This window comes from Zalophus californianus, chromosome 15, assembly GCF_009762305.2.
Source record: "Zalophus californianus isolate mZalCal1 chromosome 15, mZalCal1.pri.v2, whole genome shotgun sequence".
NCBI classification, from domain to species: Eukaryota; Metazoa; Chordata; class Mammalia; order Carnivora; family Otariidae; genus Zalophus; species Zalophus californianus.
Genome location: NC_045609.1, coordinates 51,159,750 through 51,177,742, shown reverse-complemented (window position 1 = coordinate 51,177,742; position 17,993 = coordinate 51,159,750). Strand labels below are relative to the sequence as shown.

The window sequence follows — 17,993 nt, the reverse complement described above, 5'->3', positions numbered from 1 at the left end:
ATAACAGCATCTTTCCTAGGATCCTCACTGATCCTATGCCTAGGACAAAAGGAAAATGAATACAGTTTGAAAAACCATTATATAGCATAATGTATAAACGTGTCAAATCACTAAGTTGTATACCTGAAACTAATGTAACCTTGTATGTCAACTACACTAAAAAAAAGAGAAAGAAAAAAAAAACTACTATAAAAAAGTCTTAGAAAAGTAAACAAATGGGGCTGACTTATTGTCTTTATTGAATTAAAATTATACTATGTATAAAATAGCAATGTATACACAGGATTTAATGCATCATAATATATACAATTATCTTTGAAAAGTCAGGATGCAAGTTACAATGATTATGAACATAAAACCTATATTAAAACAGTCTCCATAAGTGATTTATTTAGCTGTTTTAGTTCGAAGTCGTCGTTTGAGAATCTGATGATCACTCTCCTTTACTTTATGGTCCATCAAAATCTGAAATTAACAATTTCATAACATTTTATAAATAAAGCCTTATTTATAATTTAGTAAGATATATTCAGGTGCTTCATAATTGGAATAATAGGTACATTATAGTATTTTTGTCCTTTTAGACTAGGAAGTATACTAATCTATTAAAAAGCATTATCTAGGGGCGCCGGGTGGCTCAGTCACTAAGCGTCTGCCTCTGGCTCAGGTCATGATCCCAGGGTCCTGGGATCGAGCCCCGCAGCGGGCTCCCTGCTCAGTGGAGAGCCTGCTTCTCCCTCTCCCACTCCCCCTGCTTGTGTTCCCTCTCTCACTGTGTCTCTCTCTGTCAAATAAATAAAATCTTAAAAAATAAATAAAAAATTAAAAAATAATAAAAAGCATTGTCTAAAGTAATAGATTTTGTAAAGATTCTTTCAACACTACCTAACATAGGATTAAAATAATCTACACCCTATATTGAATTCAGGACATATATAGCTTGAAGTAATTACTGAAATATTTGAAGTAATTACTGAAATATAGCTTGAAGTAATTACTCAAATAATTTTTAAGAAAAGATATTTTGCAGCAACAAGTACAATAATCCCCCCTTATCTGTGGGGCTTATGTTCCAAGACGCCCAGTGAATGCCTGAAACCAAGGATAGTACCAAATCCTATGTTTACTGTTTTTTCCTATATATACATATCTATGATACAGTATAATTTATGAAGTTTGACAATTATATTAACAACAATCACTAATAAAACAATTACAACAATATACTGTAGTAGGTTATGTGAATGTTGTGTCTTCTGTCTAAACATCTTTTCATACTGCACTCTCCCATCTTCTTCTTGTGATGATGAGAAATAATAAAATCGCCATGTATTGAGATGAAGTGAGGTGAATGACGTGTAGGCACCGTGACACAGTGTCAGGCTACTACTGACCTTCTGACAATATATCAGAAGGAGAATCATCTGCTTCCAGACCACGATGACCACAGGACATTGAAACCATGGAAAGCAAAACCAAGGATAAGAAGGGACTACTGTATATAACTTAGGAAAGTAGAAAGAGCATTATACTGCAACTAAGAAAAGGAAGGACTTCAGCCAAGGGAAGAAATTATGTACTAATCAGACAGTGAAAAGTGACCAAGAGAATAGTATTTCCAACAGCATGTCCTAACTGACCCTAATTCTTCACCACCTGCCTTTCAGTGTCTTGTATCTGATAGCTACTGTTGCAGAAGGTCTCTCCCCTGATTTCTCTGACCCACATCCTGTGGAAGGCTTCTCCTTAAATTACTTTTCTACCATCCCTTTCATCCGCTAGGCAAATGCAAGCATGATGGAAAATTAGAACTTTCCCTGTAATAGCACAGACTGTTCTGAGTGAAGAGAATGAGTCATCAAGCCAGGATGACAAACTACAGTCTTTTCTTAAAAGAACCTGGAAGGCTTAGAGGAAAGGTGGGAGGAAATGACTGAATGTCAATTCTGCATTTTTACTGGGCCCACTTAGGCCAGATTTGTACAACTCTTGTAATAAAGTTAGTAAGAAAAATAGGGGTTAGAAGCAAATAAATTACTAAACAGTGATAATTCTACGGATGAAATTAAAATTTCTCTGATTAATTTACAAATGTAAATATGTGACACTTGTATACATTAATGCAGCACTTACAATTATTACAGATTTAACACATCAAATAGCAAAAGTATAACATTTAAAGCATATTCCAAAAGATTTGATCTAAAGAATAAAAATTCAAACCATTATAAAATTCAGATTGTTATGAATACTCCCAAATTAAAAAAAACATGAACAGTTTTACTTTTAAGAAAGCCAAAAAGAGTAGCTTACCACTTGCCCAGATATATCAATAGGAGATGAAATTTCATTTGTGTATAATTTCCGTTTGGCCCGTTTTGGTCGAGACATATTTCCTTTACTTACTTCTACATTTGAGAGCTTTGAAGAGCTCATTGTTTCAATTATCTTCTTTGCTGTGAAAAAATATATATTATTTAAATACTGAAATAAATAACTTCTTAACTGGAAAGGTCTGAAATCCTTAATAAAGAAAAACATACCAAATTAAAGAGAAAAAGCACTGCAACTTATAAATGGTTAAAGGACATGAATAGTCAATTCACAAAGAAAAAATTAAATGTCTCATAAACACATGAATAATGAACAGCAAAAACAAAAAAGCAAATAAATAAAACATCATTTGGCTAATGTCAAAAAAGGTTTGGTAAATTACAGTACAACCGATAAAACTCAGGTGTTTTTAATGACTTGAAAAGGCTTATGCTGTTATGCAAAAAAGCCTGGACCATGCAGCAGCACTGATAAGTAAAGATATCCACAATAAATATTAAGTGAAAGAGGTTTAGAATTGTGAGCCCTTTGCTTATCGTTAACACACACACACACAGAGTAAATCAAATTAATAGTTGATTGCTTCTGGGAAGTGGAATAAAAATTTTAATTTCTTACTTTATACATTTGTTTGTCTTTCAACAGGTACATACTGATTTTAATAGAAAACATATTTCCATCTGGGAAACCTCCTGGGTAGAAAATCCTTATACATATAATATCAACTATATATATTTTTTAAATAGAAAAAACATTGAAGGAAATATGCTAAAGTCTACTTGTCAAGGGTTAAGCTGGGCTTGAAAGAGCTGAGCTGGGCTTGAAAGAGCTGAGCTGCCCGAAGTCAGAGGAGCCAGGTAAGTCAATAAGCCAAAATGAAAGCAACACTTAAGCCTTTAACGACTTACTGCAATAGAATAAGCAAGAGGCAAAACCTGAGAAAGTGCCAACTCCCACCCCCACCTTCCATCTTTCCCCATGTGTGTTCTAGGTCAGGAAGATCAGCACTGAAGTGGGGTTCGCCCCCTGCCAAGGAAGCACTGAACAAAAAGTTCTTGCACTTGCAGTTTTATGGACCTTGGAGCTGAAGGCCAGAAGGAAGGGCTAAGAGTGGAAAAGTCAAGTGAGAGGAGAAAGTGTCTTTAAGGTTCCCTCCCCTTTCCCGTCATAAGGTCCTAGGCAGAGGTGCCTGAGGAATTTCTCTGCTAAAGACCCCCCGGTAAAGAGGCTCTGAATGAAGGCACCTTGGCTAGGACTACAGATATGGATCTGGGCATAGCTGGCCAGGGTCCTGAGTCCTTGACTGTGACTCTCTTCAGAGACTGCTCTCCTTTAGTGTGGGGAGGGCAGCTTTTCCCCCATGAGGCCTAACAGGTAAAGCTTTTGTAACTAAAAAAGTCACACATAGGATTTTGGCCGGGAGCCACCAAACTCCTCACTACAATGTGCCAGCCACTGTACTAAGACCTGAGGATGGGAACCACACAGACACTGCACTCATGAAGCTTATACTGTAGTGCAAAAGATAAGAAAACAAAAATTATAGCTTAAATAATTCAATTTGCACTTTGAAAAGATCACTGGCAGCCATGCACTGAATGGACAGGAGACAGACAAGAGGGAAAAGTTGGGAAACCAGTGAACGAAGGAATGAAATAACAGTGGTTATCAAGAACAGAATTTGAAAAATTAATCTCTATTTTTCCCCCAACATTTCCAAGGTATCAACAACAGACACAATATACTTATAATCCAAAATAGGGGTATCTTATACTCCAAGAAATAAATTTTTAAAAAATCCACACTAGGGAGAAGGGAGCAACATGGCAGAGGAGTAGGAGACCTGGATTTCGTCTGGTCTCAGGATTTCAGCTGGATAGGGATCAAACCATTCTGAGCACCTACAAACTCAACAGGAGATCGAAGAAAAGAATAGCAACAACTCTCTGAACAGAAAAGCGACCACTTTCTGGAAGGTAGGACGTGCAGAGAAGTGAATCCAAGGTGATATTCGGGAGGACAAACGGCGGGGGAGGGGGCCTCCGTCGGCCGCTTCTGGCAAGTGATAGAGCCGCGGAGCACAAAATCGGAACTTTTAGAAGTCGGCTCCGCTGAGGGACGTCGCTCCAGTGGCTAAGCGGGGGATGGAACCCTCGCGGGACAGTGTGGTCTCAGGACCCTTGGGGTCACAGAAAGACCGGGGGTGCCTGAGTGCAGCAGAGCTCCCAGGTATCGGAGCAGGGAAGCCGGCTGCAGAGACGGAGCTGAGGCACAGGCTCTCAGATCCGGGTTGCCATAAACTGTGATTGGCCAAACAGTCAGGTGACTGCTCCTCCAGAAGGGACCCAACAAGCGGCAGAGCCGGGGAGACTCCCCTTCCTCCCCGGGAGGAGCGGCGCGGGAGCACACCGCAGGGATTTGCTGGGTTTGGAGACTCCACATGGGGTCGGGTGCTAGAGACAGAAACGCTCGGTCACAGGCCGGGTGAGCACGGAGTGCGGCCGGAGACCGGAGAGATGGGAGTGACTGACTGCTTTTCTCTGGGGGCGCACTGAGGAGCGGGGCCCCAAGTTCTTGGCTCCTCCGGGCCGGAGATTGGGAGCCCGCCATTCTCACTCTCGTCCTCCAACACTGTATGGAAAGCTTGCAGGGAACAAAAGCTCCCCAGAGCAAAACCGAGCAGATTACTTAGCCCTGATCGACAAGGGTGGGGCAATTCCGCCTCCGGAAAAGACATTTGGGAACCACAGCAACAGGCCCCCTCCCCCAGATGATAAGCACAAACAGCCAGCCAAGACCAAGTTTACCGATCAATGAGAACGGGAGAACTCCAGAGCTAGGGGACTACTGCACATAGAATTCATGGCTTTTTTACCATGATTCATTAGCCTTTCAAAGTTAATTTTTTTTAACTGTCTTTTTGTTTTTGAATTTTTCTTTTTTCCTTTTCAACCAACATCTTATCAATCCCTCTTGAAAAAAAAATATTTTTCATTTTTCATTTTTAGAGTCATATTCTATCCCTTCGTATTAGTTACCTTTATTTTTGGCAAATATATATAAGTTGTTCTATCTTTAAAATTTTGAGATACAGTTTCTTCTAACAGATCAAAATATACCCTAAATCTCTAGGGTATGGCTTTATTCTAGTCTCCTGCCTGATCACATTCTCTCCCCCTTTTTTTTAGTCCTCTTTCTTTTTTCAAACACCTTCTTACCAATTTCTTTTTTAAAACTTTTTATACTTTTCATCTTTACAGTCACATTCCATCCCTTCACTGTATCAACCCTTATTTTGTACCTATTTAAGTCTTTCTTTCTTTAAAATTTTAGGAGGCACTTTCTTCTAACAGACGAAAATACACCCAGAATCTAGCGTGTGGCACTGATCTATACACCAGCCTGATCATATTCTGTTTTTTTTTGCTTTGTTCTGTTTTTGTTTGTTTTTATCTTTTTTTTTTTTTCTTTTTCTTTCTTTTTTCTTTCTTTTTTCTTTCTTTCCCTTTCTTTTCCCCTGGTTTCAGGTCGTTTCTGATTTGTTTAGAGTATATTTTCTGGGGACAGTGTTACCCTGTTACCATTTTCTTCACTCATTCACCTATTCTCCTCTGGACAAAATGACAAAATGGAAAAAATCACCTCAACAAAAAGAACAAGGGGTAGTACTGTCTGCCAGGGACCTACTCAATACGGACATTAGTATGATGTCGGACCTAGAGTTCAGAATCATGATTTTAAAGATACTAGCTGGGCTTTAAAAAGCATGGAAGTTATTAGAGACACCCTTTCTGGAGAAATAAAAGAACTAAAATCTAACCAAGTCAAAAACAAAAAGGCTATTAATGAGGTGCAATCAAAAATGAGGGCACTAACTGCTAGGATAAATGAGGCAGAAGAGAGAATCAGGGATATAGAAGACCAAATGATGGAAAATAAAGAAGCTGAGAAAAAGGGAGAGAAACAACTACTGGATCACGAGGGCAGAATTCGAGAGATAACCGATACGATAAGATGAAACAACATTAGAATAATTGGGATCCCAGAAGAAGAAGAAAGAGAGAGAGGGGCAGAAGGTATACTGAAGCAAATTATAGCAGAGAACTTCCCTCATGTGGGGAAGGAAACAGGCATCAAAATCCAGGAGGCACAGAGAACCCCTCTCAAAAACAATAAAATTAGGTCAACACCCCGACATCTAATAATAAAACTTACAAGTCTCAGAGACAAAGAGAAAATCTTGAAAGCAGCTCAGGAGAAGAGATCTGTAACCTATAATGGTAGAAACATTAGATTGGCAACAGACCTATCCACAGAGACCTGGCAGGCCAGAAAGGACTGGCATGATATCTTCAGAGCACTAAACGAGAAGAATATGCAGCCAAGAATACTATATCCAGCTAGGCTGTCACTGAAAATAGGAGAGATCAAAAGCTTCCAGAACAAACAAAAACTAAAGGAATTTGCAAACACGAAACCAGCCCTACAGGAAATATTGAAAGGGGTCCTCTAAGCAAAGAGAGAGCCTAAAAGCAGCATAGATCAGAAAGGAACACAGACAGTATACAGTAACAGTCACCTTACAGGCAATACAATGGCACTAAATTCATATCTTTCAATAGTTACCCTGAATGTAAATGGGCTAAATGTCCCAATCAAAAGACACAGGCTATCATTGGATTAAAAAATAAGACCCATCGATATGCTGTCTGCAAGAGACTCATTTTAGACCCAAAGACACCCCCACATTGAAAGTGAGGGGGTGGAAAACCATTTACCATGCTAATGGACACCAAAAGAAAGCTGGGGTGGCAATCCTGATATCAGACAAATTAGATTTTAAAACAAAGTCTTTAAAACATGTAATAGGAGATGAGGAAGGACACTATATCCTACTTAAAGGGTCTATCGAACAAGAAGATCTAACATTTGTAAATATCTATGACCCTAACATGGGAGCAGCCAATTATATAAGGCAATTCATAACAAAAGCAAAGAAACACATTGATAACGATACAATACTAGTGGGAGACTTTAACACCCCCCTGACTGAAATGGACAGATCATCTAAGCAAAAGATCAACAAGGAAATAAAGACTTTAAATGACACACTGGACCAAATGGACTTCACAGACATATTCAGAACATTCCATCCCAAAGCAACGGAATTCACATTCTTCTCTAGTGCCCATGGAACATTCTCCAGAATGGATCACATCCTAGGTCACAAATCAGGTCTCAACCAGTACCAAAAGAATGGGATTATGCCATGCATATTTTCAGACCACGGTGCTTTGAAACTAGAACTCAATCACAAGAGGAAAGTTGGAAAGAACTCAAATACATGGAGGCTAAAGAGCATTCTACTAAAGAATGAATGGGTCAACCAGGAAATTAAAGAATTAAAAAAATTCATGGAAACCAATGAAAATGAAAACACAGCTGTTCAAAATCTTTGGGATACAGCAAAGGCAGTCCTAAGAGGAAAGTATATAGCAATACAAGCCTTTCTCAAGAAACAAGAAAGGTCTCAAATACACAACCTAACCCTACACCTAAAGGAGCTACAGAAAAAACAGCAAATAAAGCCTAAACCCAGCAGGAGAAGAGAAAGAATAAATATCAGAGCAGAAATCAATGAAATAGAACCAAAAAGAACAGTAGAACAGATCAACGAAACTAGGAGCTGGTTCTTTGAAAGAATTAACAAGATGGATAAACCCCTGGCCAGACTGATCAAAAAGAAAAGAGAAATGACCCAAATCAACAAGATCATGAATGAAAGAGGAAGGATCACAACCAACACCAAAGAAATACAAACAATTATAAGAACATAATATGAGCAACTCTATGCCAGCAAATTAGATAACCTGAAAGAAATGGGTACATTCCTAGAGATGTATCAACTACCAAAATTGAACCAGGAAGAAAGAGAAAACCTGAACAGACCTATGACCACTAAACAAATTGAAGCAGTCATCAAAAATCTCCCAACAAACAAAAGCCCGGGGCCAGATGGCTTCCCCAGGGAATTCTACCAAACATTTAAAGAAGATTTAATACCTATTCTCCTGAAACTGTTCCAAAAAATAGAAATGGAAGGAAAACTTCCAAACTCATTTTATGGGGCCACCATTACCTTGATCCCAAAACCAGACAAAGACCCCATCAAAAAGGAGAATTACAGACCAATATCCTTGATGAACATGGATGCAAAAATTCTCACCAAAATACTAGCCAAGAGGATCCAACAGTACATTAAAAGGATTATTCACCATGACCAAGTGGTATTTATCCCTGGGCTGCAAGGTTGGTTCAACATCCGCAAATCAAACAACGTGATACAATACATTAACAAAAGAAAGAACAAGAATCATATGATCCTCTCAATAGATGCAGAAAAAGCATTTGACAAAGTACAGCATCCTTTCTGGATCAAAACTCTTCAGAGTACAGGGACAGAGGGTACATACCTCAATATCATAAAAGCCATCTATGAAAAATCTACAGCCAATATCATTCTCAATGGGAAAAACTGAGAGCTTTCCCCCTGAGGTCAGGAACTCGGCAGGGATATCCACTATCACCACTGCTATTCAACATAGTATTAGAAGTCCTAGCCACAGCCATCAGACAACAAAAAGAAATCAAAGGCATCCAAATCGGCAAAGTCAAACTCACTGTTTGCAGATGATGTGATACTTTATGTGGAAAACCTAAAAGACTCCACCCCCAAACTGCTAGAACTCATACAGGAATTCAGTAAAGTGGCAGGATATAAAATCAATGCACAGAAATCAGTGGCATTCCTATACACCAACAACAAGACAGAAGGAGAGAAATTAAGGAGTCGATCCCATTTACAATTGCACCCAAAACCATAAGATACCTAGGAATAAATCTAACCAAAGAGGCAAAGGATCTGTACTCAGAAAACTATAAAATACTCAGGAAAGAAATTGAGGAAGACACAAAGAAATGGAAAAATGTTCCATGCTCATGGATTGGAAGAACAAACATTGTGAAGATGTCAGTGCTACCTAGAGCAATCTACACATTCAATGCAATCCTCATCAAGATACCATCCACTTTTTTCAAAGAAATGGAACAAATAATCCTAAAATTTGTATGGAACCAGAAAAGATCCCGAATAGCCAGAGGAATATTGAAAAAGAAAAGCAAAGCTGGCGGCATCACAATTCCGGACTTCCAGCTCTATTACAAAGCTGTCATCATCAAGACAGTATGGTACTGGCACAAAAACAGACACATAGACCAATGGAACAGAATCGAGAGCCCAGAAATGGACCCTCAACTCTATGGTCAACTCATCTTTGACAAAGCAGGAGAGAATGTCCAATGGAAAAAAGTCTCTTCAACAAATGGTGTTGGGAAAATTGGACAGCCACATGCAGAAGAACGAAACTGGACCATTTCCTTACACCACACACAAAAATAGACTCCAAATGGTTGAAATGTGAGACAGGAGTCCTTCAAAATCCTAAAGGAGAACACAGGCAGCAACCTCTTCGACCTTAGCCGCAGCAACTTCTTCCTAGAAACATGGCCAAAGGCAAGGGAAGCAAGGGCAAAAATGAACTATTGGGATTTCATCAAGATAAAAAGCTTTTGCACAGCAAAAGAAACAGTCCACAAAACCAAGACAACCGACAGAATAGGAGTAAATATTTGCAAATGACATATCGGATAAAGGGCTAATATCCAAAATCTATAAAGAACTTATCAAACTCAACACCCAAAGAATAATCCAATCAAGAAATGGGCAGAAGACATGAACAGACATTTTTCCAAAGAAGACATCCAAATGGCCAACAGACACATGAAAAAGTGCTCAACATCGCTCGGCATCTGGGAAATCCAAATCAAAACCACAATGAGATACCACCTCACACCTGTCAGCATGGCTAAAATTAACAAGTCAGGAAACGACAGACGTTGGTGGGGATGTGGAGAAAAGGGAACCCTCCTACACTGCTGGTGGCAATGCAAGCTGGTGCAGCCACTCTGGAAAACAGTACGGAGGTTCTTCAAAAAGTTGAAAATAGAGCTACCCTACGATCCAGCAATTGCACTACTGGGTATTTACCCCAAAGATACAAATGTAGGGATCCAAAGGGGTACGTGCACCCCAATGTTTATAGCAGCAATGTCCACAATAGCCAAACTGTGGAAAGAGCCAAGATGTCCATCGACAGATGAATGGATAAAGATGTGGTATATATACACAATGGAATATTATGCAGCCATCAAAAGGAATGAGATGATCTTGCCATTTGCAATGACTTGGATGGAACTGGAGGGTGTTATGCTGAGTGAAATAAGTCAGTCAGAGAAAGACATGTATCATATGACCTCACTGATAGGAGGAATTCTTAATCTCAGGAAACAAACTGAGGGTTGCTGGAGTGGTGGGGGGTGAGAGGGATGGGGTGGCTGGGTGATAGACACTGGGGAGGGTATGTGCTATGGTGAGCGCTGTGAATTGTGCAAGACTGTTGTATCACAGATCTGTACCTCTGAAACAAATAATGCAATATATGTTAAAAAAAAAAAGAAGAAGAAGATAGCAGGAGAGGAAGAATGAAGGGGGGGAAATCGGAGGGGGAGACGAAACATGAGAGGTGATGGACTCTGAAAAACAAACTGAGGGTTCTAGAGGTGAGGGGTGTCGGGGGATGGGTTAGCCTGGTGATGGGTATTAAAGAGGGCACATTCTGTGTGGAGCACTGGGTGTTATGCACAAAAAATGAATCATGGAACACTACATCAAAAACTAATGATGTAATGTATGGTGATTAACATAACAATAAAAAAGTTAAAGAAAAAAAATCCACACTAGGGCTGCCTGGCTGGCCCAGTTAGAAGAGCACGTGACTCTTGATCTCAGAGTTGTGAGTTCGAGTCCTATGGTGGGTGTAGAGATTAAATAAATAAAATTAAAAAAAAAAAAAAAAAAACCCACACCAGGTATACAGGTAGGGAAGCTGTTAAAGAGCTAAGTCAACCAAGTAAGGGAGTCAGTTACCAGATGGGTTCTTCCCTTTCCTTGAAAACCGATTTTCTTTTGCTATGTAAGAGCTAATCAATATAATTTAAATAAAATACTTAAGAGTCTAAAATAACAAGTCCTGCCTCTCTACATTTAGACATTTAACAGTTTACTGTGTTTCCCTGCAGATATCTTCTATGCTTATACTAATTATACCTTTAAAAAAAGTACATATTTTTTTGAAAAATATATACAAGTGGGTTCATCTGATAAGTCTGAAGTTCCCAAGCTGTGCACTAAGACATACTACAGCAAGCTCACAAGAGCACCTCAAAATATTTTAAATATTCAAAGAAAAGTGACACACACAATAGCTCAAGGTAGTTCATAGTTTCAAATGGTAACACATTACATTCCTTTTGATGATGACGTATCTTTGCAACCCTGATTTTCAGAAGCTGTATTTTCAGTGGTTGTTTGGCCTTAGCACTAATGGATAAAATATTAGGTGTTTCTTTGGGCATAGGGGAACAATGAAAAAAAATCACTGAGACATTAAGGACACAGTGAACCAAGAAAGTTTGGGGACCTCTGTGGTAAGTTTTTATAGAAAGTGTTTTTACACTTCAACTGTCCCCTGCTTTAGTTCCTTTCCTTCCCCATTCTCCTCACCTCTAGTCTCTAATTTACCCCACTGCCACCACTGAGGCAATCTCCTGAAAATCCACTCCACCTCCTCCCCCTTACCCCCAATGCTCTCTCCACACTATCCATGCCAGATGTATACTATTACCCCAAAGTCCCTGCATATGCCCTATACTCTGCTGGTACTCTGTGTTAAAACAATTCCCTCCAGTAGGAGTGTGTGAGTGCGTGCGTGTGTGTGTACATATATGTTTGTGTTTAGGCATATGTGTACAGAGAAAGTATATATCTTAGTATGTTTTTATATACAGATAATTAATATGGTTAATGTTACATTATAAAGAAAAAAGCATGAAGCAACTAAACCCAATATTTATAGAAATACATATTTTTGACATACATGAATGGGTAACGTTTGTCAATGCATAGAAAAAAAATACTATAAGAATATATATCATAATATAATGATTACCTCTAGAGGGTGTAATCCTGCCAACATTTCAATACCCAAGTTAATCCCATCTCTTCAAAAAAATAAAATTTTCCCTTAGCGTCTGAATCAAAATAGCTCTCTTCCCTCCAATACTACCACAGCACTTTGCTTGGAACCCTGTAACTACATTAAGCAGGCTGCTCTGGATGAATTAATTTGATCCTTGAACAACACAGAGCTTTGGGGTGCTGACACCCCCATAATGTCAAAAATCTGAGTACAACTTTTGACTCTTCAAAAACTTAACTACTAATATCTACTGTTGATAACAACTCTTACTGATTAACACACATTTTGTATGTATTACATATTGAATTCTAATAATAAACTAGAGAAAACAAAATGTTATTAAGAAAATCCTAAGTGAGAAAAAATACATTTACAGTGATGACTTATCAAAAAACATCGGGTGGGGCGCCTGGGTAGCTCAGTCAGTCAGGCCTCTGAATCTTGATTTTGGCTCAGGTCATGATCTCAGGGTTGTGAGATTAAGCCCCCTCTTGGGTTCCACACTGGACATGGAGCCTGCTTGGGATTCTCCCTCTCCCTCTCCCTCTGCCCCCACCTCTAAAAACAAAAGAAAACAAAAAACATCCACAAAAACGTGGACCAGTGCAGTTCAAACCCACGTTGTTCAAGGGTCAACTGTACTTACATATGGTTCTTCTTCCTCCACTCCGGTGTAAACCTAAGCATGGCATCCTCTCATGCACCCTCCCATGGTACCCGACATAGGACAATGTCTATTAGAACTATGATAATCACAGCTGTTGAGTTTACACACTAATCAGATATTAGAAAACACCTAACATAAAAGGTCATTTAGTTTTCTGCAAACCTTTTGATTGAAGAATTGTTGGAGAATGTTGTAAGAAGTCTCCAAATTTCTGTAATGTTCCTTCTTTTTTCTTAGTGGCCAAATTTGTACTAACTGTGGATGCCTGACTCCGTAAAGAGTATGTTTTCTTAGATGATGGACGTGTGGAAACCTAAAAAACAAACACTTTTTTGTTACTGTCGATGAAAATGTTAGAAGGAAATAGTTGTAACCACAGCCGAATTAAAGAGGCCAGACACAGGTCACAAATTTGCAGGCAGGGAACTTGGGATTAAGTATATGAGGAGAGGATGAAAGAACCAAAGAATGGCAAAATGGGTGTGACAGACTGACTCAGAAGTATCGAGGGGCCTGATGCTGGCCCAGTGCTAAAGATTATATTCTAAGCTGAATTAGATGAATAAGAAATGGAAGATAAATGAGTTATCACCGGACAAAACTGGATTTCTGCGTAATTACTGATCAACTTTTACATCTTTATTTTTATATTCTAATTTATAAATGTAAGTTAAGAAAATGGTCAATTCTGAACACATTAAAAGACAAACCTTTTGTTCCTTTTTGACAGAAGAATTTCTATGCTCAGAAACAGGAGACTTCAAATTAGGTCTGGGTGTGGCATTCTTCTTATTTTCACATTTCACCAAGTCCTAAAATTAATGAGTTTCAGCACTGATTAATTTCTTAACAATATTTTCTTTCTCTAGGCTCAAAAAAAAAAAAAGATGATGGCTTTTAACTAGGGTTGATTTTGACTCCAGGAGATACTGACAATGTCTGGAGATATTTTTGGGTTGTCAGTGCTGGGAGAGGAGGGTGTTTACTGGCAACTAGTGGTAGAGGCTCCTAAACACACCTTTATAAATGCATAGGAGAGCCTTCCAAAACAGAGGTATATAAACCCAAATGTCAGTCATGCTGAAGTTGAGGAACCCTGACTGAAGGTATGACTTTTTCTCCCAACTTTATTGAGGTACTATTGATATTAAACATAGGTATGTTTAAGATGTACAATGTGAGGATTTAATACACACATATATTGCAACATGACTGAAGGTATGAATTTTTCACACACATCATAAATAATGAAATTACATAAGCTAAACAGGAAATAGTAGAAGGGATAACATCTTTTATTTGAACTCCATTTCTAAAATACAGCAATACATCTACTCTTTCCCCAACTCCTAAAACATGCAGAGTATCTATGTTTAAGAACTCTAAGTGAAATTTGGCAGCATGAAAAACAAAGCAGAACAAGAATAAGTAAAAATTTTCATTATAAGCACAGGCAAAATGCTAAAATCAAGAAATATAATCTATCTTCCCTTCTAAATAGGCATGACATATTACTTTTCTTTCTCCCACCTAACTTCTCTTAGGACAAAGTCTCTCGTAGTATATTAACTGAATCAAACTCATACAAACCCTAGTTGTACCAAAGATTATAAGCATAAAAGGAAAAAAAAAGGCAAGAAAAAAAAACAAAGAAAAGATCATGCCTGAACCTCAGAATTCAAGTTACAAAGCAGAAGTCATAATGGTAATAAGAAGCAGACTTCCTCAAAGGGGAAAGACAGATGGTAATCAATGGAAAACAAATGAAGAGTAGTAACTCCATCATACTTGCAGTGTGCAATAAAGAGTTCTCTGGAGTCTTCACTGGATTAGAATATATAGCACTATATAAGTGGTTTTCATGAGGACCTTACAACACTCAGTTTATTAGAGCAGTGAAGAACTAGTAAAATCAGAAAAAAACCTTACGTTTCTACATGATTTATCTATACCAGTCTGTATATCTATTCTGAAAAACACATAGGGAGTATATACCAACAGTAAAATGAATAAAATAATTGCTTTTTAACCCTCTGAGTACACAATTTTTCCTTTTCCCTTGAAAAAAAAAATCATGAAAAAGTCAACATAAATCATAATGAAATTAAAATACTATGTTAGTGTTATCTAAAATTTATTAAATATAAATTAAATAAATATTGAATAAAAATTAACTAAGGCTCTACAAAACAATCACTAAAGGTATATTCTAGGTGTAGCAGGAAAGATGCTAAATAATACTCATTCAGCAAATTTATTACCTGACAGAGAGCCTCAGGAGTATGGTTAATACTATTTCTGCTCTTCCACCAGCTTGAAAATATACTACTCTTTAAAGAGGTAAAAAAAAAAAAGTTGAAGAAAAAGTTATTGTGCTAGAGTTTATAATTAGTTTTAAATTTAAAACCAGTTACTTTTTAAAATAAATATTAGCATTTATTATGTATCCACCACATGTGGAACAAAAGCTAAGCATTTTAATTAAACCTACTATCTCTAATCCTTTATTTCCAAAAGGAGAAAACAGAATGAGAAAGTTTATAACCTGCTTGGCGAGGATATGGCAGAAGGTTTGGTAACTCTACAATCAGAGAGCTACAGGAGGAAGTAGTAAAGAGTTTGTATCCTACCACTAAATAGAGGCCCAAATTTTAACATACCAGCTGACAGAAAAAGTCTCTCTTCCAAAACCTACTATAACCATAGAGAGCTAAGATTTTTATTTTTTATTTTTTTTGACGAGAGAGAGGGAACACAAGCAGGGAGAGTGGGAGAGGGAGAAGCAGGCTTCCTGCGGAGCAGGGAGCCTGATGTGGGGCTCGATCCCAGGATCCTGGGATCATGACCTGAGCCAAAGGCAGACGCTTAGTGACTGAGCCACCCCGGCGCCCCAAGAGCTAAGATTTTAGTTAAATAACAAAGATTATACTCAAGCAAGTTAGCCATTTGGTTTCTCTAATTTCCTTATCAACTCTTTCCTCTTCACTGGAGGGAAAGTCACTAAGTTTGAACAGGACTAATATACTGAATTAGCTTGCCAGTGAAATCCACCATAGCTTGACCTATCACAGCTTCAATGAAACAAGGGCTAAGTTTTAATAACCCTAAGCTTTTTGTTTATGGACTATTAGACTACAATAATATTCTTAAGGAGTATAAAATAGGGCACAAATTATGATTTTGGTCTCCAATAGCAGTGCTTATGAACAAGAGGGCAGTATAAAAGTTTAATTACGTATAATAACTAAGGTTAAGGTTTGCTTGTTAAATTCACTCATTATAGTTAAGTATTTACCTCCTCCATTTCATTACTCTTCCTCTTCCGGGCCTTGGAAATCTTAACCGTCACAGGTAAAGTGCAACCAGGGTGTTTCACTGCCATTTTGTTTGGCCGTAAAGGTGTAAATTGAATCTCTAACTCAGGTTTTGGAAATCGAGTGGTTTGATTATTTTCTGTTGACACTTCACAAGAGTCAAGGACTACAGAGCCATCCTATAACAGAATTAAAAAGAAAAACGAATCTTATTTGCAGAATATGAATTTATGAATTGCAAAGCATTAAATCTTTCAAAATCCCTATCAGAGACAATGAATTAGAAAAGATTAAAAGTGTGCTGGGTCAAATTAACCACGGCAAGAACAGAAAGATGGAGTTACCATCTACCCTCTCCAAGTTTATACACAGTATGTTAAAATCCAAGGAAATAGAGATCAGTATTTCCCAAACTTGTATGATCATAAGAATAATTCAGACAATTTGTTTAAAAGATTCTTGGACCCTACCACAAACCTACTAAATCAGAAATCTCCTAGGAAAGAGTCTAGGATTTTTAATAAGCACCCTAGTAAAGGTAGATTAAAGTTGGCTTAAAATTGAGAAATGGAGTCTCATTCCCCTTCCTTTAATCTGGGCTGCCCTTAACGACTTCCAAGGCCAACAGGATGTAGTGGAAATAACATCATTGTTCTGAGGCTTGATCATAAGAAGGCTGTAACTTCCACCCTGTCCTCTTTGAAAAGTTACTTTCAGGACACTCCCCCCTTCAAAATGCCTCATTTCAGAATGCAGCCACCGTGCTGGCAGAAGCCCAAGCCACAGGGAGAGGCCACATACAGGTCCAGCTGAGCTCCCAGAATCAACTATCAGCTACATGAATGAATCATTTTAGACTTTAAGCCCAAAAGAGAATACTGATTTCATGAAGACAAGAAAAATATACAAAATAGCATAACAAAACTATTCCCAAAACTACAGAATATACCATAACTGCTGGAATTCTTAATAAGAATTGGAATCAGGAGGTTTTAGGACATAAATTTATATATACATATACGTATTCATATAAACATACATAAATTTTCATATAAATTTATAAAGAAATGTTCCATATATAACTGCCTTTGCTATCAAGATTAATCTTATTTATCAATCAACTCCAAACTTTTCTTCAAAGGATATGATCTTAGTCTCTAAGGCCAATGCTAATTATCTGAAATTCCACCAAAAACTACCAAAGAAAGGGCAAGAGAAAAGAAATGGCTTGTGCCATTTCCCCAGATTAAAATGCCTTTCTCTTCCCATTCATGGCTTGGTAAAAATCTATTCACCTTCAAGACCCAATATGATGTTACCTTCTCTAATCTACATCCACAGCCACTCAGGCAAAATTCATCATACACTCCCTGCAGGCAATGTTCCTTCTTAGCACTCTCTTCATGGCTCTTAGCCCCTAAGATAAAGTCAAACAAGTAGTCATTTAGGTATCTGTCTTACTAGATTCTTTACTCCTTGAGGATGGCAATCATGCCTTATGTTTGTGCTCTCAGTGGCAAT

General features: G+C 38.0%; 1 protein-coding gene across 7 annotated transcripts in view; it reads right to left on the bottom strand.

The window, feature by feature from the left end:
* Nucleotides 1–222: 222 nt before the first annotated feature.
* The window catches only part of KIF20B (kinesin family member 20B), an 85,658-nt gene continuing 67,887 nt past the window's right edge, over nt 223–17,993 (bottom strand). For 5 of the 7 annotated variants that reach the window (XM_027597175.2, XM_027597179.2, XM_027597178.2 and 2 more), the window contains 6 exons: nt 16,454–16,651; nt 15,420–15,488; nt 13,869–13,970; nt 13,321–13,471; nt 2,314–2,456; nt 223–465 (listed from right to left, as the gene is read on the bottom strand). In XM_027597175.2, coding sequence (XP_027452976.1) covers nt 388–465; nt 2,314–2,456; nt 13,321–13,471; nt 13,869–13,970; nt 15,420–15,488; nt 16,454–16,651 — 741 coding nt within the window. In that variant the 3' untranslated portion in view covers nt 223–387. The remainder of the gene's footprint in view (nt 466–2,313; nt 2,457–13,320; nt 13,472–13,868; nt 13,971–15,419; nt 15,489–16,453; nt 16,652–17,993) is intronic. The other 2 variants (XM_027597177.2, XM_027597180.2) reach the window with 1 other exon arrangement.